Consider the following 25,115-nt stretch of genomic DNA (forward strand, 5'->3'; position numbering starts at 1 on the left):
CTTTTCTTCATAGTTTTGGGAAAGTCTTTGAGGAAGTTTGGATGACCCATTTCCATGACCTATATTTTCACAGTCGACAAAAATCTGTTTCGCCCGTTATTCTTGTTTGTTTCTTTTGCATGACATGTTTTTAAGACATATTGTAACACAATTTCGTGTTATCAGAGAACAATGACAATGTTTCCTTTGTCTAATACAGTAACAAGAGGATGCAAAATGTAACGGATTTCGGGAAAGTAGTGAAAGTTTTAGAACAAACGAATGCTTCAGGTACATTTCCTCGTGGAAGTAGTCACTGTATGCACTATTTTCTTCTGTTTTCAACAAGAGTATAGGCCTGTATTTTGGAGACGTCTACAGCACCGCCCTTTTCATTCGTATGGGTTCAATAATGTAAGCCATCATGAGAATCCATGCCATTCCGCTATCATGGGGGACAGCAACCATGTACATCCCGCGTTCTGTTACATCTCTGTACTATCATGGGGAACTCGACAGAACTCATTTGGAAATGGTCGACCTAGAGTGAGTCAAATTCCCTTATTTCTGTGCCTGTCCTATTTCATGGGCTGTACATCTATATCTGTCTGTCTGCTATGCAGTTGTTGGAACAGGTTTTGTTTTTCACTATGTTTCCCATTCAACAGGACTCTCTTAGACCATTTCAGCATGACCCTGGTGGAAAATCAGCAGAGCTGAGCTCGAAGAAGATGGATGGTTTGTTATTTTATGTGTTCTGCAACATTTATTATCATCCCTAGGGTAACGATAAGGGTATAATGTCAAAAGACACTTAGCCTTCTCGACTGAAAGTAGCCTATGACAGTAATTCCACCAGTTAACTGTTAAATCTTCTCAAACCCACTGTGTCATTTGGTATTTTTTGTATTTTATTAGCTGTTGCAAAAGCAGCAGCTACTCTTCCTGGGGTCCACACAAAACATAAAACATGACATAATATAGAACATTAATAGACAGGAACAGCTCCAGGACATACTGTAACTACATACGGAACTATGTGTACTGTTACTGTACACTATTGTATGTTTACTAATGTTACTTCCCAGGACAACCAGGGCCATGTGGGCCCATGGCTTTCTGTGCTGAAGAGGGTCCTCTTCGTTCTGTGGCCCCAGCCGGTCCCGGGGGCCAGTCCCTCTACACCTCCTTAAGCCACCTGGCCAACATCATGCAGCATAAGGCCCGGAGCCGCAGGAGCAGTCTCACCAGATACATCACTGGTCACACTCTGCCTCAGGTAAGTACACAAACAGAGATATAGTCCAGGGGTTGTGGTCAAAAGCCATAATGGAACATAAAGGGACAAGTTTCCATCCATGCTTTTGTGAAACAGAAAAACTTGTTGTGTTTACTTTGTACTTTCTTTCAGATTCAAAGTGCTGCACAGCCATCAGCATTTGGACTCAAATTTCAGAAATGTGCCCAGGTAAGTAATGTAGACTCTGTAGAGGATGGTCTTGCTTTGCTCGTTACTGTTCGGCTAGGCTCGGTATATAGAAGTGTATGTACAATGTGCCCTCATATACCATGTGTTCTCTACGATCCTTTGGGACACAGGTGGAGGCAGGTACCGAGTTCCCCCATGTGACGTTCTTCCTGCTCATCAACAACACTGGGCCTCCAGGGGACAGCAACCTTTCCCAGCTGGCCATCAGGGACTCCGTCTCTGGGATAGCAGCCCTGCAGAGTGGGGGAATGGTGGTGGAGAAAGGCTTCCAGACCTTCACTATCGACTCACTGCCAGGTACACAAGAGTCATGAGAAATCGGTTTCATCAGTCTGTTCGTCAGTCTGTCAATCAGTCAGATCACCAGGGTTGTGTTCAGTATGCACAAAATGAGAAAATAGCCTACATTTGAAACGGGGAGATACAACCTGAACTTGTGTAATAAGAAGCACCGATTTTCAGTTTGTTTTGCTACAGTGTACCTCACTGAAAATGACCCAGGCTCCATGCTACAGAAGGCTGTGCCACCTGAACTTATCCAATTGGAGTTATGAACATTGTTAAAATGATTGTATTAGCTTTTTACTCCATATTTCCAACCGTAGTTAATATCGTTGTTGTTTTGGTTTGCTTTTCTGCAGCAGGATCTCAGTACGTTGTGACGTACACTGCCCTCATCAAGGGTCACAAGAGTGAAATTCTGGACCTGCCTGCCTTCCTTACCTTCTCCAATGCATCACTGGTACTGCAATCACCTCATGACATAATATAGAACATTAATAGACACTTTGTCCCTTTTTCTCTTGCTCTGTTTATATTGCCAAAGCAGCAACACTTTACATTGCTGTACATAGGTGCTATTCCAGGGTCATTTATACTGTTATTCTCGCTCTACAGAATGACGTCAATATGTTTGGTCCAATGGTGGCTAATTTGACACTGAGGCTTAACTCCACGAACAAGGTAACCTTGAAGCCATCGTTTCTTACTTCTTAGTTTATCAATGTGATGTCGGTTGATAGTCGTGTTCAACGTAATGCTGCGTTTACAATGCTAAACCTTACATATAACCTTACTTACGTAAATTTCATCATAGTAATCAGATTACAGCATTGTCCGTGCCCCTGATAGTAATTTCTTTCTCTTTATCAAATATTGATGAATATGACCTACTCTCACTATACACTTTCAGATTTACCCCAATCACTATGTCCATTTTGCTGGGTTTATTGGTGGATTCTTTCTGTCCTTGTTGCTGCTGTCCCTGGGATTTCTGGCCATGAACCTAATATGTGCCCGCGCCAGGAAAAACTCCCTAGAGCGAAGGGTAAGACGTTGTTACTGTAACCTCACCTCTATTAGCTTACCTGAGTCCCAGATCTGATTGTGATGTCCTGCCAACTCCATTGCTGTGTGACAATGACAGCAATGAAGTTGGCAAGACAGCACAAACAGATCTGTATACTTGTTAGCCACCCAGCCGTGGCAAAAAGAAAAACAATGACACCAATACAAAGTCAACAAATTGACTCTCTATTGTATTTTATTTTTAAACTATTGTTTGAAAGATATTTCTCCCATTTGTTCGTTGACTATGATTGTTTTTATTCTATTTGAAAGCAATCCACAGTAAAGGGATGGTTACTGTTTCTCTTTGTATGTCTGTCATTCCTCAAGAAAAAGCGAGGCGCTTCAGACCCTGAGTATGCGGTATGCAACATGAGTGAGACGGCCAAAGAAGAGGCAGCATTCGAGGACAAGATGGTGGACATCATGGTGCTGGAAGACCCTCAGAACATGTATCAAGCTCTGGAGAAGTGAGTATGGAAATGCCAAAGGATATAATGCTTTATTACTTGTCGTTATGGTTTATGATGTCTTATGCTCTAGGAGTAGGAACTGTGTTTCAAAGATGCTACCGAATTACAGTTCATATAATGAAATCAGTCAATTGAACTAAATCAATCAAATGTATTTATAAAGCCCTTCTTACATCAGTTGATGTCACAAAGTGCTGTACAGAAACCCAGCCTAAACCCCCAAACAGCAAGCAATGCAGGTGTAGAAGCATGGTGGCTAGGAAAAACTCCCTAGAAAGACCAGAACCTAGGAAGAAACCTAGAGAGGAACCAGGCTATGAGGGGTGGCCAGTCCTCTTCTGGCTGTGCCGGGTGGAGATTATAACAGAACATGGCCAAGATGTTCAAATGTTCACAGGTGACCGTGTCAGCGTGCACTGCGCCTGGCCCACCACAGGAGTCGCTAGAGCGAGATGGGACAAGGACATCCCTGACAGCCAAACCCTCCCCTAACCCGGAAGACACTTGACCAATTGTGCACTGCCCCATGGGTCTCCCGGTTGCGACAGAGCCTGGACTCAAACCCAGAATCTCTAGTGGCACAGCTAGCAATGCAGTGTCTTAGACCACTGTGCCACTCGGGAGGCACCGTAGTGTATGTCTGCCCATACCATAACTCCACATCAGCAAACCGCTTGCCCACGCAACGCCATACATGCTCTCTGCCATCTGCACTGTACAGTTGAAACCAGGATTCATCCATGAAGAGCACACTTCTCCAGTGTGTCAGTGGCCATCGAAGGAGAGTGTTTGCCAACTGACGTTGATTACAACGCCAAACTGCAGTCAGGTCAAGACCCTGGTGAGGACGACGAGCACACAGATGAGCTTCCCTGAGACGGTTTCTTATAGTTTTCATCAGCTGTTTGGATGGCTGGTCTCAGACAATCCCGCAGGTGAAGAAACCAAATGTGAAGGTCCTGGGCTGGCGTGGTTACACGTGTTCTGCTGTTGTGAGGCCGGATTGACGTGCTGCTAAATTCTCTAAAACAAATTTATGGTAGAGAAATTAACATTACATTCTCTGGTAACATCTGGTGGACATTCCTGCAGTCAGCATGACAATTGCACACTACCTCAAAACTTGAGACATTTGTGGCATTGTGTTGTGTGACAAAACTGCAGATTTTAGAGTACCCTATTATTGTCCCCCAGCACAAGGTGCACCTGTGTAATGATCATGCTGTTTAATCAGCTTCTTGATATGCAACACCTGTCAGGTGGATGCTCACTAACAGGAATGTAAACAAATTTGTGCACAAAATTTGAGAGAAATAAGCTTTATGTGCATATGGAAACATTCTGCACTCTTTTATTTCAGCTCATGAAACATGGAACCAACAGAGACAAGTAATAGAGTCATTGTGGTTGCATTATCAAAAGGATGTTGCGTTTATATTATCATTCAGTGTATTTCTATTCTTGCTAGACTGAAAGTATCTGTTATTTGGTCATTCTGAGAAGTCGCTAAGGCTTTATAAGGGGGCCATACATGCATATAATTATTGAGGCATCATGTTGCATTCCGTGTTTCCCCTATCATTTTTTCCAGCAGCGGTGACAAAATTAGCGTGGGGCTTGGCCAATGGCGTGGTTTTTGACCTTCCTCATGGCCGCACATGCTGTAATTTGTTTTTCCGTTTTAAAGCTAATTTCCTGCAAATCTACACATTTTGCCATGGGTTGAAGAGAAAATGTAACAGTTTTAAAGCTAGTTTCCTGCAATTCAAAACATTTAGTCACGGGGCAAAAAAAAAAGTTTTAAAGCAAATTTCCTGCAATTCAAAACATTTTAATGTGTTCTTATGCTATCTGAGTGACTCAAACACTATAAGACAATCAATGGGGGCCCCATGCCATAACATTTTGGGCCATTTTTACTCTCCCTGACTGTCTATTTTTTATTCTGGTGGTTGTTAGTTCTCAAACATGATCTTATTTAAAAATATATAACTCTGCTTCTTATATATATAACTCTGCTTCTATCTTTTCTACATACTTTATATCTGGTTGTAGTCATTTAAGTTTATACTGAAAATGACTTACCATCCCCGAAAGTATTCTTTTTTAGTAGTGCTCACGTTTTAGTAATGGTGGCCCGCCACTGCTAAATGAATATTGGGTTAACACTGACATTATACCTGTCTGCATTAAACTTGTACTGCAGTGGGCTAAATCTGGGTTAAACAGAGTGTTTCTTTGTATAAATCAACTTTGAAACAAAAGTATACACCTAACATATTGTTAAAGTCTTAAGAAAAAGAAGACACCTGTACCATGTCAGATATAGAGTGGAAATGAACTCAATTTTGAGTTTGCATCCCAATATTACGCTTTATATACAGTGCCTTGCGAAAGTATTCGGCCCCCTTGAACTTTGCGACCTTTTGCCACATTTCAGGCTTCAAACATAAAGATATTAAACTGTATTTTTTTGTGAAGAATCAACAACAAGTGGGACACAATCATGAAGTAGAACGACATTTATTGGATATGTCAAACTTTTTTAACAAATCAAAAACTGAAAAATTGGGAGTGCAAAATGATTTAGCCCCTTTACTTTCAGTGCAGCAAACTCTCTCCAGAAGTTCAGTGAGGATCTCTGAATGATCCAATGTTGACCTAAATGACTAATGATGATAAATACAATCCACCTGTGTGTAATCAAGTCTCCGTATAAATGCACCTGCACTGTGATAGTCTCAGAGGTCCGTTAAAAGTGCAGAGAGCATCATGAAGAACAAGGAACACACCAGGCAGGTCCGAGATACTGTTGTGAAGAAGTTTAAAGCCGGATTTGGATACAAAAAGATTTCCCAAGCTTTAAACATCCCAAGGAGCACTGTGCAAGCGATAATATTGAAATGGAAGGAGTATCAGACCACTGCAAATCTACCAAGACCTGGCCGTCCCTCTAAACTTTCAGCTCATACAAGGAGAAGACTGATCAGAGATGCAGCCAAGAGGCCCATGATCACTCTGGATGAACTGCAGAGATCTACAGCTGAGGTGGGAGACTCTGTCCATAGGACAACAATCAGTCGTAAATTGCACAAATCTGGCCTTTATGGAAGAGTGGATAGGAGAAAGCCATTTCTTAAAGATATCCATAAAAAGTGTTGTTTAAAGTTTGCCACAAGCCACCTGGGAGACACACCAAACATGTGGAAGAAGGTGCTCTGGTCAGATGAAACCAAAATTGAACTTTTTGGCAACAATGCAAAACGTTATGTTTGGCGTAAAAGCAACACAGCTCATCACCATCCCCACTGTCAAACATGGTGGTGGCAGCATCATGGTTTGGGCCTGCTTTTCTTCAGCAGGGACAGGGAAGATGGTTAAAATTGATGGGAAGATGGATGGAGCCAAATACAGGACCATTCTGGAAGAAAACCTGATGGAGTCTGCAAAAGACCTGAGACTGGGACGGAGATTTGTCTTCCAACAAGACAATGATCCAAAACAGAAAGCAAAATCTACAATGGAATGGTTCAAAAATAAACATATCCAGGTGTTAGAATGGCCAAGTCAAAGTCCAGACCTGAATCCAATCGAGAATCTGTGGAAAGAACTGAAAACTGCTGTTCACAAATGCTCTCCATCCAACCTCACTGAGCTCGAGCTGTTTTGCAAGGAGGAATGGGAAAACATTTCAGTCTCTCGATGTGCAAAACTGATAGAGACATACCCCAAGCGACTTACAGCTGTAATCGCAGCAAAAGGTGGCGCTACAAAGTATTAACTTAAGGGGGCTGAATAATTTTGCACGCCCAATTTTTCAGTTTTTGATTTGTTAAAAAAGTTTGAAATATCCAATAAATGTCGTTCCACTTCATGATTGTGTCCCACTTGTTGTTGATTCTTCACAAAAAAATACAGTTTTATATCTTTATGTTTGAAGCCTGAAATGTGGCAAAAGGTCGCAAAGTTCAAGGGGGCCGAATACTTTCGCAAGGCACTGTACATCACCTAGTACTGAATTTTAACAAAACAGTTTGACATAGAAACACCGAATTTTCAACAACAACAAAAAATATATGTTTGTTAATTCTGAAAATATGAAGTTTTTTTTTAATAATGTTCCACCCCATGAGGCCACTAAAGGGCTGTTTGGTCATTTGTCTCCCGGAAACTATGTGTTGATGAACGATAAAGTATAAAGTCAGACAAAGCTTTATAATATACAGTACCAGTCAAAAGTTTGGACACACCTACTCATTCAAGGGTTTTTCTTTATTTTGACTATTTTCTACATATTGTAGAATAATAGTGAAGACATCAAAACTATGAAATAATACATATGGAATCATGTAGTAACTAAAAAAGTGTTAAACAAATCAAAATGTATTTTATATTTGAGATTCTTCAAAGTAGCCACCCTTTGACTTAATGTCAACTTTGCACACTCTTAGCATTCTCTCAACCAGCTTCATGAGGTTGTCACCTGGAATGCATTTAAATTAACAGGTGTGCCTTGTTAAAAGTTCAGTTGTGGAATTTCTTTTGTTAATGTGTATGAGCCAATCCGTTGTGTTGTGACAAGGTAGGGGTGGTATACAGAAGATAGCCCTATTTGGTAAAATACCAAGTCCATATTATGGCAAGAACAGCTCAAATAAGAGAAATGGCAGTCCATCATTACTTTAAGACATGAAGGTCAGTCAATTGCGGAAAATGTAACAAACTTTGAAAGTTTCTTTAAGTGCGGTTAAGTAATAGGCACATCTCAACATCAACTGTTCAGAGAAGACTGCGTGAATCAGGCCTTCATGGTCGAATTGCTGCAAAGAAACCACTACTAAAGAACAACAATAAGAAGAAGAGACTTGCTTGGGCCAAGAAACACGAGCAATGAACATTAGACCGGTAGAAATCTGTCCTTTGGTCTGATGAGTCCAAATTTGATATTTTTGGTTCCAACCGCTATGTCTTTGTGAGACGCCAAGTAGGTGAACGGATGATCATCCGGACAATGACCTAAAACACACCTCCAGGCTCTGTAAGTTATATTTGACCAAGAAGGAGAGTGATGGAGGGCTGCATCAGATGACGTGGACCCCACAATCGCCCAACCTCAACCCAATTGAGATGGTTTGGGATGAGTTGGACCGCAGACTGAAGGAAAAGCAGCCAACAAGTGCTTCGCATATGTGGGAACTCCTTCAAGACTGTTGGAAAATCATTTTTCATGAAGCTGGTTGAGAGAATGCCAAAATTGTGCAAAGCTGTCATCAAGTCAAAGGGTGGCTGCTTTGAAGATTCTAAAATATAAAATATATTTTGATTTGTTTAACACTTTTTTTGTCTTCACTACTTTTCTATAATGTAGAAAATAGTTTTAAAAAATATATTAAAAAATAAACCTTGAATGAGTAGGTGTGTCCAAACTTTTGACTGGTACTGTATATCTGACATCCTCACAGCCTGGAGATGTCCAGCCTGCTGCGAGCCACTTCCAGCCTGGAGAGCAGTCGGGTCCAGATGTACAAAGATGTGATCGCAGCCCTGCTGGCCGCGCTGCGCTCCCAGAACCACATGTCCCAGCAGGCCGAGCAGCGGCTACTGAGCGTGCTCCACGGCCAGTTGATGGGCATGGAGGGCAAGCTGAAGGAGGAGCACTTGGCACGCATGGCAACCCTGGCGGCCCAGTGCAACCTGGAGACCCGGGAGCAGATGGAGGCGGAGCATCGCAGAGAGGCCCAGGAGAAGGCCCGGGCAGAGGTGCTGTTTCAGCACTCTGACGAACAGGTACTGTAGTGGCTATTATCAATCAAAAACCATTGGCGGAGGTAGAGAGCAATGTGACTTGTGCATAAATAATTAGTTAAACATGCCAGAAATGGCTCCTATGGGCACAGATGGAGAAGCAACTCCAGCCCTGTGCTTAAATACCTGATTTAGCTAATTATGGTCAAGACTATGGTTAGGTGATTATTTGAAGCAGGTGTATTAGTGGTGGGCTGTAGCAAAAGCCTGCACACCCAGTAGCTCTCCATGGCACTGGATAGACTAAATCAAGTGCACTTCAAGTATTTCACACTTATATTTAACACAGGTCTGGTTGATTCTGGTTGATTCTCCAGGAGCTCCACCAATGCAGTGTCCTCCTGGAGAAGCTCCACAAGCTGAACCAGAGTCACCTCCAGCGCACCCTGCTGGTGAGACACGAGGAGGCCTCAGCCAAGGTCCAAAGGCAGATAGTGGAGTGGAGAAGAGTGGAGCTGCACAAGATCTTCTCAGAGGAGCTGGAGGAAGCCACCAGGATGTGCGAGCTGGAGAAGACCCAGGCCAGGAGTCTCCTGCATGACTACTTTGCCTATCAGGTGAGCTAGTGAAGATGGTCCCGTTCAGTAGGAACAGATGGGAGGAAACACTTTGAAACAGCCAATGTAAATGTTCAGGTAGGAGCTACTTCAGCAATAGTTTTCAGCAATGTTTCGCTGTATGTATCACTGAAAGTTGTTTTGGACTAAATGGGAAAGTCAAGGGGAAATACTGTGCTCTCAACTAATCTCTTCACATATCTTGTCTCATCTAATTTTTTCTCATCTCTTACCATCTCTTCTCATCTTATCTAATTGACATTCACATTTTAGTCATTTAGCAGATGCTCTTATCCAAAGCGACTTACAGTTAGTGCATTCATGTTGAGATAGCTAGGTGAGACAACCACATATCATGTCTCATCGCATGTCTTCTCAGTTCATCTTATCTCATCTCATTTTATTTGATCTCATCACATCTCATCTCTCTAGAATCAGCTGGAGGAGGTGCTGGATGTGGTCCTGGCCAACCAACGTTGCATGCTGGGAGAGCGCCACGCCCAGAGGAGGTTCCTGGTGCACAGCCTCCACAGCCTGAAGGGCCTCATCTCCGAGACCTTCTCCAGGACCTCCAGCCAGATAGAGAACTGCTTCAGCCAGCATAGGAGGTTTGTGCTATGGCTCTCTACATGTGTTATACTGTATGTCAGGTTTTATAGCACCTGTTGTCTTCTACCTACTTGTCCTTAAGCCATTGTAGACTACTAAGAGTTCGGGAAACTTGTATAACGTAGATGTAGCCTACATTCCTAAAAATGCAACCTTGCCTGTATTCCAACAGGGGGAGCGATGTGTCTCAAGAGCAGGTGGAGCTGCTACTAGACAAGGCTCAGAAGGAGCTGTTGCTGGTGAGGCAGGGCCTGGATGAGGCTCTGAACCAGGAGAGGAGGGCCATGCACTGTGGCCTGGTCAAGAAGAGGAGGGACCTCATCTCTGACATGGTGAGATGATTGACAGTGCGTTGTTTAAGTCAAACTTCACAGTGTTGCCCTCAGGCAATACATTTGCATATCTTAATTAGATAAATAATGAATTAGCACTTATTTGAGAAATACTCCCAAATAAGATAATATTTTTTCAAGAAAATATCTCATAACATAAAGCTGGGAATTATTCTGGGTAATGGAGAAACCACGAATATTACAAATACATACTGTGTCTTGACTTTTTCCACATTTTGTTACGTTACAGCCTTATTCTGAAATGGAGAAAATAAATAAAAATCCTCAGCAATCTACACACAATAACCCTTAATGACAAAGCGAAAAAAGGTTTTTAGAAATACTGAAATATCTTATTAACATAACTACATTTTTAGAAAAACTGAAATATTTACATAACTATTCAGACCCTTTGCTATAAGATACGAAATTGAGCTCAGGTGCATCCTGTTACCATTGATTATCCGTGAGATGTTTCTACAACTTGATTGGAGTCCACCTGTGGTAAATACAATTGATTGGACATGATTTGGAAAGGCACACACCTGTCTATATAAGGTCCCACAGTTGACAGTGCATGTCAGATCAAAAACCAAGCCATGTGGTCAAAGGAATTGTCCATAGAGCTCCGAGATAGGATTGTGTCGAGGCACATATCTGGGGAAGGGTACCAGAAAATGTCTGCAGCATTGAAGGTCCCCAAGAACACAGTGGCCTCCATTATTCTTAAATGGAAGAAGTTTGGAACCACCAAGACTCTTCTTAGAGCTGGCCGCTTGGCCAAACTGAGCAATCGGGGGAGAAGGGCCTTGGTCAGAGAGGTGAACAGGAACCCCATGGTGGAGATGGGAGAACCTTCCAGAAGGACAACCATCTCTGCATCACCCCACCAATCAAACCAGACGAAAGCCACTCCTCAGTAAAAGGCACATGACAGCCCACGTGGAGTTTGCCAAAAGGCACCTAAAGGACTCAGACCATGAGAAACAAGATTCTGATCAAACCAAGATTTAACTTTTTGGCCTGAATGCCAAGTGTGACGTCTGGAGGTGCTTCTACAAGTAAAGGATCCGAATACTTAAAGGATACTGAATACTTATGTAAATACGATATTTCTGTTTTTTATTTTTAATAAATTAGCTAAAATTCTAAAAACCTGTTTTTGCTTTTCCATTATTGGGTATTGTGTGTACCTTGATGAAGGAAAAAACAATTGAATCAATTTTAGAATAAGGCTGTAACCTACCAAAATGTGGAAAGAGTCGGAAAACTTTCTGAAGTCACTGTATGTATATGATTGCCATAGCCTGAAGTACATCCCATAACCATTAATTCCCTGAAGTATTTACATTGTATATAACTTACAAGTAATACATAGTGTAACCATCATCCATGTACATTTTGTTGTTGATTAGCCATTCTTTCTTTTATATAATCATATTTTTATTTAATGAAATATATCGACCGAAGATTACACAATACAACAGCAGTAGTGTTGTTCCTGTATACATGATTATATGTACTATTATTAATACTGCTGAAATTAACTGTATTCATTACCCTCTGTGCATTGTACTGTATTTACTCAAATGCTGTACCACTATACTGCTTTGGCAATATCTACAAATTGTATATCATGCCAATAAAGCAATTTGAATTGAAATAGGTAACAGCTAGGTTTTGTTCTGTTCAGCAGGGCACACCGTAGTGGAATATTCAGATGAATATATATTGAACCAACATCAGCTCTGTTCTTGCCATTTCTATCTGCAATGTTTTACATTTGCCGACTGAACATGCTCAAGGAGTGCCTGCAGGGGCCAGGGCTCGATTTTAAGCTTTTCAACCTTGTCTTTTTCTCTTCATCCAGCTGCAGGGCCACAAGCAAAGGCAGAAGGAGCTGTCAGCCCTGTCCCGAGGGGGCCTGGAGGAGGACAGGATGGAGGTGGAGCCGGCCCAGCACCTCCGCTGCTGGCAGAGCCTGCTGACCGCCCAGTGCCTGGAGCTTGGGGAGCTCATCAACAACCTGGATGAGGAGGCCGCTGCAGACATCCGTAAGGTAACTCAAAATGACACAACACCCGCCTCTCTCCTTGTATACAACGGTTAGATTAGGTAACTGGCAGCTATAACTTGCACAACACATGTTGCCATTTTCAAATCGCTAGCTAGTTAGCAGTGTGCTAGTAGCATCCATTGTGCAAGTGACAGCACTCGCTCTCTAAGACTTAAAGTAGTTGTTTCCCTTGCTCTGCCAGGGCCATGGCTTTTGTGGAGCAATAGGTAATGCTGCTTTGTGAGTGCAAAGTGTTGGTCTGCAGAAGGTCCCCAGTTCAAGACCATTGACGGACAAGACTTTGTTACAAGTACACAACTTGAAAAAGCGATTGTTAGACAGCTAATGAACATCATACATGATTATACATACATAGTTACATGGATTGTTAACTAACCAAGCAAGTAGTTTCACTTTCTCTGACTTTCTATTGACTGGAGATTCACCTTTGACCTCCCCCAGGTCACCATGCGTGTGATCCACAGCGCCATGGTGGAGGTGAAGGCCATCCAGCCTGCTGTCGCCCAGGCTCTGCTGGCCCTGGGGAACCCCCGTGACCCCCTCCAGCAGCCAGAATCGGGGTCCCCCATAGGGGCCAGCAGCAGCGCCCTGTCCCAGGCCCAGGAGAGGCTCCATCTGGAGGGCAAGGCGGCAGTGAGGACCCTCCAGGCCTCCAGGGACTCACTGCACCAGGGCATGGAGAGGGAGCTGCAGGAGCAGCAGGAGCTGAGGTCCAGGGGACAGGTCTTCTTCAGGTGAGCAGATGTTTATTTTCCAATCACTTTTTCAGGTCAGTCCATTGCGCTACAGAGAAGATGGTCACGTTGGTACACATTTCAGAATACTTGTGAAAGGGGGCAAAAAATAAACCTCTGGGGTATCTTAATGCAAATATTAGCACTTTGTGCTAATTATGTGTGTGTGGCCAACTGTGTGTGTGTTTGCGTGTATTTTCTATCCTTCCAAGGTCTCTGTGCTCGTCACAGCTCACCTTATCGGACGAGGAGCTCCTACACATGAAGCTGGAGTTCCAGAACTGTCTGTCCAGGATGGACAACTGCCTAATGCTGCCCCACGCCCTCTCCCGCTCCAAACTGCAGGCCGCTCTGTCCACCTGGAGGAAGGAGATGGAGGAGCAGGTTGAACATCCACAGCAAGAGGTAGGTGGAGTATCTGATACATACAGTTTGTAGTGCCAAAATGATAATACCGCCCTCTGCTGGTTCCTTAGCTTTAACATTCTGTAACATACAGTTGACAAAGATCACTTGGACATGTTGCATTATATACACTGCTCAAAAAAATAAAGGGAACACTAAAATAACACATCCTAGATCTGAATTAATGAAATATTCTTATTAAATACTTTTTTCTTTACATAGTTGAATGTGCTGACAACAAAATCACACAAATTATCAAAGGAAATCAAATGTATCAACCCATGGATGTCTGGATTTGGAGTCACACTCAAAATTAAAGTGGAAAACCACACTACAGGCTGATCCAACTTTGATGTAATGTCCTTAAAACAAGTCAAAATGAGGCTCAGTAGTGTGTATGGCCTCCACGTGTATGACCTCCCTACAACGCCTGGGCATGCTCCTGATGAGGTGGCGGATGGTCTCCTGAGGGATCTCCTCCCAGACCTGGACTAAAGCATCTGCCAACTCCTGGACAGTCTGTGGTGCAACGTGGCATTGGTGGATGGAGCGAGACATGATGTCCCAGATGTGCTCAATTGGATTCAGGTCTGGGGAACGGACGGGCCAGTCCATAGCATCAATGCCTTCCTCTTGCAGGAACTGCTGACACACTCCAGCCACATGAGGTCTAGCATTGTCTTGCATTAGGAGGAACCCAGGGCCAACCGCACCAGCATATGGTCTCACAAGGGGTCTGAGGATCTCATCTCGGTACATAATGGCAGTCAGGCTACCTCTGGCGAGCACGTGGAGGGCTGTGCGGCCCCCCAAAGAAATGCCACCCCACACCATGACTGACCCACCGCCAAACCGGTCATGCTGGAGGATGTTGCAGGCAGCAGAACGTTCTCCACGGCGTCTCCAGACTCTCACGTCTGTCACGTGCTCAGTGCGAACCTGCTTTCATCTGTGAAGAGCACAGGGCGCCAGTGGCGAATTTGCCAATCTTGGTGTTCTCTGGTAAATGCCAAACGTCCTGCATGGTGTTGGGCTGTAAGCACAGTAGACGTCGGGCCCTCATACCACCCTCATGGAGTCTGTTTCTGACCGTTTGAGCAGACACATGCACATTTGTGGCCTGCTGGAGGTCATTTTGCAGGGCTCTGGCAGTGCTCCTCCTGCTCCTCCTTGCACAAAGGCGGAGGTAGCGGTCCTGCTGTTAGGTTGTTGCCCTCCTACGGCCTCCTCCACGTCTCCTGATGTACTGGCCTGTCTCCTGGTAGCGCCTCCATGCTCTGGACACTACGCTGACAGACACAGCAAACCTTCTTGCCACAGCTCGCATTGATGTGCCATCCTGGAAGAGCTGCACTACCTGAGCCACTTGTGTGGGTTGTAGACTCCGTCTCATGCTACCACTAGAGTGAAAGCACCGCCAGCATTCAAAAGTGACCAAAACATCAGCCAGGAAGCATAGGAACTGAGAAGTGGTCTGTGGTTATCACCTGCAGAACCACTCCTTTATTGGGGGAAACATTGCTTATTGTCTATATTTTCCACCTGTTGTCTATTCCATTTGCACAACAGCATGTGAAATTTATTGTCAATCAGTGTTGCTTCCTAAGTGGACAGTTTGATTTCACAGAAGTGTGATTGACTTGGAGTTACATTGTGTTGTTTAAGTGTTCCCTTTATTTTTTTGAGCAGTGTATATACACTACTGTTCAAAAGTTTGGGGTCACTTAGAAATGTCCTTGTTTTTGAAAGAAAAGCACATTTTTTGTCCATTAAAATAACATCAAATTGCGGATATGGCAGTGAAGTCACTGGTGATGGCCGTCCTATTTCAAACGCATTCCCTCTCTTCCAACTGACGCCAGAACTTCTACAGACATGTAAGCTGGAGCATTGGCACATTGTGGGAATGTATGAAAGTATTGACAAAAACACCTAGGCTATATCCACAGTGGTCAATGGTAAAACAAATAGCAACTAATGCTAAACAGACTAGATGAAATGACAGTAGCCTATGCTGTGGAGATGTTTCCCTCACCATCTCACTAACCATCTTGTGTGTTTTCCAGAAGAAGACGAGGACTAAAGGGAAATCCACTGAGGGCAGACAGCGAGCAGACCCCTCAGAACTGCTGCTCTTCCAGAAGAAGATGGAGGACAGGATACAGCTGTTTGAGAAAGAAAAAGAAATGGAGCGCACTGTGAGGGAGAAGGTTCGGTGGAATTCAGTTCACTGAAACTTTATTTGTCCCGAGGGACAGTTATAAAATGGAGGAGAAGGCTTTTATATTGCGCATATCCTCTTTTGTCGCATTCACTCACTTTTTGCTCCTTTGACACTTTCTCACACTTCCAGCTGGACGAGATGGGAATATAGCAGAGGCGGGTAAAGGGGATATTCCCGGACGGACTCCGAAACCTTTAGAGTATCTCAGACCTAGATTAAGCCTACTCCTGGACCAAAATCTGTAAATGATCTCGTTGAACGTCCTTTTTAGTCCAGGAATAGTCATCATCAAATTCAGAAAAACTGTCCCTTAGCGTTTGCTGCCAGTGTTATGAAACCTGTTAGCCAGCCTACTGATAAACCTGCTCTTGCTATGACTACGGTTCCTAGGGCTGCCTAACTGGTCCATAACCTATTATAAAATGTGCCCATTTAACACAAAATAAGAGTAAGCGCACAGGGTGTTCAATGTATGTCTCACCAGTGTCCAGGGAGAGCTTAGTTGAGTAACGGTGACCTAATCACTTAACCTAACTCATTTCCTACAACTTTAGCTAAACCCCTTTGTTCCCTGACGCCTCCAACATCTTTCTCTCTCTCTAGGTCCTGGAGGAGATGCGTAGCGTGAGGGAATCGGAGCTCCGGAATCAGGCAGACGGCCTGGCCGTGCAGATGGCCGCCCTCCACTACCAGAAGGCTGAGAGGAGGACCAGGGTCCTGGAGACCTCCAGAGCTCTGCTCACCATCCAGAGCCTGCTCACAGAAGAACTGCGAGCCAGCAGGAGCCTGGGGGCAGCCCCCATAGCCCAGAGCATCCAGAACCACTGTCTGGTAGGATAGGACATTGTGGCATGTTGGATGCTTTAGCATGTACTGTAGCCTGATTCCTACTTTAGCTGTGAAATATTACATCGTTGGCTCATTTTGATCAAATCCGCCTGAGCAATTTGGTTACACACACAGATACAGGATAAGATATATCCTCAGTGGATAAAGGTTTTGTGAAGAGTGTGATCACTTGGCGTGTGACTACAGGGTTTGGAGGAAGCGGAGCTCCAGCTCCAGAGAGAGCATGCAGAGTTGGAGAGTCTGGAGTCTGGACCCTCCAAACACAGACCACCCAAAGACCCACACTACTCTGATGAGGAAGAGGAGGAAGAGGAAGGGCAAAGGAGGCTGTTTCATATAGAGCGTGACAGCCGCATGGCCACCATCCTTCACGAGGCCCTGTACACGTGTGATCAGGTCATTGTTCTGCAGACAGAGAGGTGGGCTTTTTGGAGCTATTATTCTGCCTAAAACAAATGTACAATTGAGAAATATTCTTACACAAATGCACCATGAAGCGTAACACAGAACAGCTCCAAGTGCGAACAGAATAATTATGAATATTTTATCCTTTTTTTCCCCCAGGCTGCAAGAGGCCAACGCTAGGAATCAAGCCATGGAGGATCTCAAGGAGCAGCTGGAGCTGAAGAGACTCTACACAAACTGTGACCAGGTGATCTAGCCATCATATAATTGTAATTCTCCAGTTGCTTTTTAGCCTGGAAGTAGGCTTAATCTGGGTCTGAGTCACTATTTTGTTGACAGCCCAATCCCTCCGTCCCTCTTTTTCGTCCATCCCTCCCCAGGATCTGGAGTTTGCGGCCAGGTTGGTGAGGCAGAGCCAAGTCTCCACCGAGGTTCTCCTAGAGGCTCTCCGCCTCCTCCTCCCAACCCTCCCCGAGTCGGAGCTGCTCTCACTCATTGATGCCCTCTGCCCCAAGCTATCGGTCTTTCCAGCGTCCGCAGAGCAGGAAAGCACAGCGTAAGAACTACTGAAGCTCCTTCGTCTATCAATAGTTTTATTGGTAGTGGATTGGAGTGTTTTCTTCAGAATTGTTTAAATGCGAGATTCTGGCATTTAGGCCAGCATTGCTATTGTACCTGTAGACTTCCAGTCATTGCGCTAAAGCTAGTTAGTATTGGTTCGCGAAACGTCTGCTAACTTCCTTCATACTGCACGCAGAAACATAAAAATTGTATCCACGAGTTCATTTGACTCTGGGTAAGTAGAACATGGCCAGAATCTCGCAGTAGACATTTAAAGGTAGAGTCAGCAATATGACATCATCAACATAGCAGGGCCACTTCCTGCTTTACAACAGCAACAGACTTCAAATTTGCAGCAACAGAGCTTAAAGGTAGAGTTGTCAGCATGACATCACTATACACACTGTGGCATGTTCCTGCTTACAGATATTAACAACAACAAAGTTCAAATCTTCCATTGCCAATATTGGCTGTTCCCAAGGGAGGGCGAAGATTGGAACAGCAAAAAGTAGCAGTCTTGGGCCTCCCGGGTGGCGCAGTGGTCTAAGGCACTGCATCGCAGTGCTAGCTGCCCATGGGGCGGCACACAATTTGCCCAGCGTCGTCCGGGTTAGGAAGGGTTTGGCCGGCAGGGATATCCTTGTCTCATCGTGCACTAGCGACTTCTGTGGCGGGTATGGTGCAGTGCACGCTGACCAGGTTGCTAGGTGTACGGCGTTTCCTCCGACACATTGGTGCAGCTGGCTTCCGGGTTGGATGTGCGTTGTGTCAAGAAGCAGTGCGGCTTGGTTGGGTTGTGTTTCGGAGGATGCATGGCTCTCGACCTTCGCCTCTCCTTACAGGAGTTGCAGCGATGAGACAAGACAGTAACTACTACCAATTGGATACCACAAAATTGGGGAGAAAAGGGGGGGGTATTTTTTTTTTAAATTAGCAGTCTTGGCAGAAAAGAAGTCTGAGACATAAACTCTCTGCCTGGCCATTGAAAACTCAGGGTAAACTTTAGTCAAGTTGGTAATCTGACAGCTTGCACATCTTTGGTGTTTTAACCCAGTTTTAACCCTCCACTTACATCCAGTAAGTAAATGAAGTTATACATATGCTCACTGCTTAGCAGCCTCCAAAATACCAATACCACTAGAGAATAGAACTCTCGGAGCAGTTTGTGCCGTGCACCAGATGTTTAGGCGGGTGTCTATGAGTGACTCACACCAGCACAATGTGTTACTTGTCAGTAAACGCTGGATTCAGTTTGTTTCCCATCTGAAAAGCTTATAAGACATATTCATCATGTGTCAATTTAAGAATTGAATTTGTCTCCTATTAACTTAACTGTGAAAATGTCCCTTCTTGCCATTGTAACAACTGACGACGCGCACACCACCGCAGTTTCCGCAAGTGGTCCCCCCGGAGGTTGGGCCCCCCAAATAGCATATGAACACGTCATAAGCCATTCTTTATTTATTTTTTATTACAGGAAATTTGCTTTCAAACTACAGGGTGGGCTCCGCGAAACTGCGCTATGGCACTAATTGTAAGCACCTGTCACACACAAATATACTACCACAAAAAGTAGAACTAAAAGCAATTTCAAGTAGATTCCAAAGTAGAACAAAAAGGAACTACAAGAAAATGGTTCAACATTTCAGCATTCATGTAGGGAATTAATAGCAAGCTAAGATTTATGTGATCATACAGGGGACGCTGGCATTTCAGTTCACATGAGAACTTTTGACAGAACCTGTGAAAAGATTAAGTCAAAATAAAGTCTTCACGTTTCGTAAACTACAGGTGTGGACTAACAGTCAAATGCTTACTTCCGAGTCCTTTTTCGAGTTAAAGATACAAATGTATTAGTGTCACGAGGAATGAATACACAGTAAGTAACGAATAACAATGACGAGTATATAATATCAAATCAAATTTTATTGGTCGCATACGCATATTGCGGATGTTATTGTAGATGCAGCGAAATGCTTATGGTTCTAGCTCCAACGGTTTGTAATACCTAACAATACAAAACAATACACACAAACCCCCCCCAAATAACATGGCTATATACAGGGAGTACCAGTGTCGGGTTGATGTGCAGAGGCATGAGGTAATTAAGGTAGCCATTTACATATAGGTAGGGTTAAAGTGACTAGGCAACAGGATAGATAGACAGTAGCAGCAGTGGGTAGCCATTTGATTAGCTATTTAGCTGTCTTGTTTAGCAGTCTTATGGCTTGGGGGTAGAGTCTGTTCACAGTTCTGCTGGTTCCAGAGAGAACAGTCTATGGCTTGGGAGGCTGGAGTCTTTGACAATTCTTTGGGACCTTCCTCGGATTTACTTGGTGTGTAAAATGTTAGTTGTAACCGCATTCTTACAGCACTGTCGAAGTAGTGCGACTAATCAATGTGATCTCTCTGAGGAGGAAAGAATAGTCATTCAAATCAAATCCCATTTTATTTGTCACATGCGCCGAATACAACTGGTGTGGACTTTACTGTGAAATGCTTGCTTACGAACCTTTCACAACGATGCAGAGTAAAATAATATATATTAAAAAAACAAACAGTAACTAACTCAAGAGGAGTAAAATAAAATACACAAGAATGGGGCTCTATACAGGGAGTACCAGTACCAGACCAATGTGCAGAAGTATGAGGTATTTGGTGTAGATATGTACATGAAGGCAGGGTAAAGTGACTAGGCGTCCGGTTAGATAATAATTAATACAAATATTAGCAGCAGCAAATGATGAGTGTAAAAGTGAGTGTGTGTGAGTCTATGTTTGTTTGTGTTGTGTGTGCATATTTAGTGTTTGAATGTGTGAGGGATGTGTGTGGGAGTGACAGTGTAGTGTGTGTATATGGTGTGTATATCAAGTCTAGTGAGTGTGTGTAGGGTCAGTGCAAAATAGTCTGTGCAGATAGTTTGGGTACCATTAATTTACTATTTAGCAGTCTGGCTATTATGGCTTGGGTGTAGAAGCTGTCTCGGAGCCTGTTGGTCCAGGAGCCGATGCTCCGGTATCGTTTGCTGGATGGTAAGGAGAGTGAACAGTCCATGGCTTGGGTGGCAGGAGTCTTTGTCAATTTTTGGGCCTTGCTCTGACGCCGCCTGGTATAGAGGTCCTGGATGGCAGGGAGCTCGGCTCCAGTGATGTACTGCGCTGTCCTCACTACCCTTTGTATCGCTTTGCGGTCAAGTGCGGTGCAATTGCTATACCAAACGGTGATGCAGCCAGTCAAGATGCTCTCAATGGTGCAGCTGTTGAACTTTTTTGTGATCTGAGGGCCCATATCAATTCTTTTCAGCCTCCTGAGAGGGAAGAGGTACTGTCGTGCCCTCTTCACTACTGTGTAGGTGTGTGTTGACCATGTTAAGTCCTTAGTGATGTGGATCATACCTTCCCATCTGCCCATGATACATTGGCTGGGAGCTTGGAACACTTACTGTCAATGTCCTGTCTGGGCTGGCCAACGCTCTGTTTGGACTCTGTTGCTTGTGTGAATAATGCTCTTTGTATGAGGACACCTGGGACTTGGCCTGTCTAGCCAGGAAAAGAGGGAAGTTACTGAGAAAGTTAACTTAAATAGAACAAAATGCATCATTTTGTGGAGTCTCCATCTGCTTAATTCGCTTGTCCCCCACGTGAATCATTTTCTTTATAGCCAGAGAGCTATTTTTCTTTTCCATTCTGGCTGTTTTTTTTCTCAGGTGGCCAGAGGGAGCAGGAAAATCTCTGCTGGTCAGACTGAGGCAGGAAATGGTGGGGAGGAATGCCTCAGCCCACAGCACGGACAAGGACAGAAACCAGTGAGTGCAAGACAACTTTTTTTCTGGAGCTTTTATTTTAGATGTGGATACACTTTCAGGTCCTAATTCAGTCAGTTCTCATCAACTCAGAATGTTGACAATGTAATGATGACAACAAGGACAGGTGGGTCTGTGCGAATTTTGAAAGGTTACTACCTTGATAACGATAAAGCATAAACATTGATTGTGAGTCAACCTGCAGTGCTGTTTTTCTTTATCGGTGATTGAATTGGAGCCCAAGGGTACTTTTACAAAGTACTAGGAAATAACTTGGGAGAGACAATATTTGGCACATAGCAACATAGAGTGATAGATGCATTTTGGTCCCACTTTTGTAAAATACTATATACAGTGCCTTGCGAAAGTATTCGGCCCCCTTGAACTTTGCGACCTTTTGCCACATTTCAGGCTTCAAACATAAAGATATAAAACTGTATTTTTTTGTGAAGAATCAACAACAAGTGGGACACAATCATGAAGTAGAACTAAATTTATTGGATATTTCAAACTTTTTTAACAAATCAAAAACTGAAAAATTGGGCGGGCAAAATTATTCAGCCCCTTTACTTTCAGTGCAGCAAACTCTCTCCAGAAGTTCAGTGAGGATCTCTGAATGATCCAATGTTGACCTAAATGACTAATGATGATAAATACAATCCACCTGTGTGTAATCAAGTCTCCGTATAAATGCACCTGCACTGTGATAGTCTCAGAGGTCCGTTAAAAGCGCAGAGAGCATCATGAAGAACAAGGAACACACCAGGCAGGTCCGAGATACTGTTGTGAAGAAGTTTAAAGCCGGATTTGGATACAAAAATATTTCCCAAGCTTTAAACATCCCAAGGAGCACTGTGCAAGCGATAATATTGAAATGGAAGGAGTATCAGACCACTGCAAATCTACCAAGACCTGGCCGTCCCTCTAAACGTTCAGCTCATACAAGGAGAAGACTGATCAGAGATGCAGCCAAGAGGCCCATGATCACTCTGGATGAACTGCAGAGATCTACAGCTGAGGTGGGAGACTCTGTCCATAGGACAACAATCAGTCGTATATTGCACAAATCTGGCCTTTATGGAAGAGTGGATAGAAGAAAGCCATTTCTTAAAGATATCCATAAAAAGTGTCGTTTAAAGTTTGCCACAAGCCACCTGGGAGACACACCAAACATGTGGAAGAAGGTGCTCTGGTCAGATGAAACCAAAATTGAACTTTTTGGCAACAATGCAAAACGTTATGTTTGGCGTAAAAGCAACACAGCTGAACACACCATCCCCACTGTCAAACATGGTGGTGGCAGCATCATGGTTTGGGCCTGCTTTTCTTCAGCAGGGACAGGGAAGATGGTTAAAATTAATGGGAAGATGGATGGAGCCAAATACAGGACCATTCTGGAAGAAAACCTGATGGAGTCTGCAAAAGACCTGAGACTGGGACGGAGATTTGTCTTCCAACAAGACAATGATCCAAAACATAAAGCAAAATCTACAATGGAATGGTTCAAAAATAAACATATCCAGGTGTTAGAATGGCCAAGTCAAAGTCCAGACCTGAATCCAATCGAGAATCTGTGGAAAGAACTGAAAACTGCTGTTCACAAATGCTCTCCATCCAACCTCACTGAGCTCGAGCTGTTTTGCAAGGAGGAATGGGAAAACATTTCAGTCTCTCGATGTGCAAAACTGATAGAGACATACCCCAAGCGACTTACAGCTGTAATCGCAGCAAAAGGTGGCGCTACAAAGTATTAACTTAAGGGGGCTGAATAATTTTGCACGCCCAATTTTTCAGTTTTTGATTTGTTAAAAAAGTTTGAAATATCCAATAAATGTCGTTCCACTTCATGATTGTGTCCCACTTGTTGTTGATTCTTCACAAAAAAATACAGTTTTATATCTTTATGTTTGAAGCCTGAAATGTTGCAAAAGGTCGCAAAGTTCAAGGGGGCCGAATACTTTCGCAAGGCACTGTATACTGTAGATGCTTCAGAAATCATAATCAAATGTCATACTCTTCATTTTCCAGGTTCCAGGAGAAGAGACAGAGCCTGCTGGAGAGGCTGTTTCTCAATCCCAGACCCGAGGCTCGCAGGGACGTCATGCAAGTGTTGGTCCAGGAAAAGGGGAGGGAGGGAGTTGTTGCCATTCCCAAACCAGTCGCGACTGGAACGAGCCAAACCATAGCCTCGGAACAGCTCCAAGACTCTGTTCAGATTTCAGTGGGAGGAGGAGGAGAGGTGGACAGTGAAACTGTGTTTGTCTCCACTACTGCAGCAGTACCCTCCACCTCTGGCTCGGCCAACAATGCAGTAGTACTGGACATCCCCACTACGGGGGAGAGGGTGTTTGTGTTCCGCGTTCTGCCGGAGCCCCAGAACACGACAGGGGCCACCAACAGGAAGAGGAAGAAGAGGAACTTTCTTAATCTGAAGAAGGGATCGGTGGCCCCCACAGACCAACCCTGAGCTTGCTGGTGGTTTCAAGAGGGTCTACTGTAGACACAGACTTGCCATTAGATTCCTACTGGTCCTATACTGAACCACTAGCCTGGTCCCAGGTCTGTTTGACTGAAGGAGTTGGCAAAACAGCACAAACAGATCTGAGACCAGGCTAGGGGAACATGTGCCCTGTTAGACTCTGTTATGTGCTTTAAAATGTCCCACCTTTATGGTACTCAATGATGGTATTATGGTAACAATGAGCAAAATTATATGTATTAACGTTTAATTTAGTTGAAGTAGTCTCAAGGTACTGTAAAATAGCCATATAGTTGCAGGCTTTGTCTGTAGACAGCTAGTTTTTCTGATAATGAATGATTTGCACGTCTTGGCATATACATAAACCACATCACCATTATCAATATTTTAACTAATTTTATAAATACAATTATGATAAATAAGTACAAATGTTTATAAAAAATTGTATCGTAGAGTGTTCCTATCCATTGTATGTTAAAACACCTGCAACGGTCATTTTTTTGGCAAGCTTCAAAATAACAATCCCACAAGTTCAACCAATGTGTTACAACTGTTTTTTTTTACAAATTCATAAACGATCAATAAATTAATAATTATCAGTTTAGCTATATAAACTCAGTTTATTAACTAGGCCTACCTATAGCTCTGTAAATCGTTTCATTAACAGCCATACAAATGTTACCAACATGCAGTGATGTAAAGTACTTAAGTAAAAAATACTTTAAAGTACTACTGAAGTAGTTTTTGGGGGTATCTGTACTTTACTATTTAAATTTCTGACAACTTTCACTTTTACTTCACAACATTCCTAAAGACAATTATATACTTTTACTCCATACATTTTCCCTGACACCCAAAAGTACTCGTTACATTTTGAATGCATAGCAGGACAGAAAATAGTCAAATTCACACACTTATCAAGAGAACATCCCTGGTCATCCTACTGTCTCTGATTTGGCGAACTCACTAAACACAAATGCTTTGTTTG

General features: G+C 43.5%; 1 protein-coding gene across 3 annotated transcripts; it reads left to right on the plus strand.

Annotated features, from left to right (window-relative positions):
* Position 1: 1 nt before the first annotated feature.
* LOC110493980 (limbin) lies at positions 2-24,864 on the plus strand. Of its 3 annotated transcripts, none has more exons than XM_021568621.2 (23): positions 2-525; positions 648-717; positions 1,068-1,258; positions 1,391-1,447; positions 1,579-1,765; positions 2,110-2,210; positions 2,366-2,431; positions 2,661-2,795; positions 3,146-3,285; positions 8,751-9,075; positions 9,411-9,650; positions 10,083-10,258; positions 10,432-10,591; positions 12,462-12,650; positions 13,110-13,402; positions 13,615-13,807; positions 15,874-16,017; positions 16,635-16,862; positions 17,067-17,299; positions 17,445-17,532; positions 17,666-17,841; positions 21,553-21,651; positions 23,677-24,864. In XM_021568621.2, the coding sequence occupies exons 1-23, from the start codon at positions 262-264 to the stop codon at positions 24,113-24,115; spliced, it is 4,194 nt and encodes a 1,397-aa protein (XP_021424296.2). In that variant the 5' UTR covers positions 2-261; the 3' UTR covers positions 24,116-24,864. The 3 variants fall into 3 exon arrangements, with proteins under 3 accessions (XP_021424296.2, XP_021424297.2, XP_021424298.2); XM_021568622.2 differs by having other exon boundaries at positions 15,877-16,017; XM_021568623.2 differs by having other exon boundaries at positions 1,077-1,258.
* The last annotated feature ends 251 nt before the right edge of the window (positions 24,865-25,115 follow it).

The sequence above is a fragment of the Oncorhynchus mykiss genome, chromosome 17, assembly GCF_013265735.2.
Source record: "Oncorhynchus mykiss isolate Arlee chromosome 17, USDA_OmykA_1.1, whole genome shotgun sequence".
NCBI classification, from domain to species: Eukaryota; Metazoa; Chordata; class Actinopteri; order Salmoniformes; family Salmonidae; genus Oncorhynchus; species Oncorhynchus mykiss.

Excerpts from the sequence above, each read along its gene's own strand:
- LOC110493980 (XM_021568621.2), top strand. The coding sequence starts at position 262 with ATGCTTCAGGTACATTTCCTCGTGGAAGTAGTCACTGTATGCACTATT. Across the intron at positions 9,651-10,082 it reads ATGACTACTTTGCCTATCAG|AATCAGCTGGAGGAGGTGCT; the intron begins GTGAGCTAGTGA and ends TCATCTCTCTAG. Across the intron at positions 12,651-13,109 it reads CCGCTGCAGACATCCGTAAG|GTCACCATGCGTGTGATCCA; the intron begins GTAACTCAAAAT and ends GACCTCCCCCAG.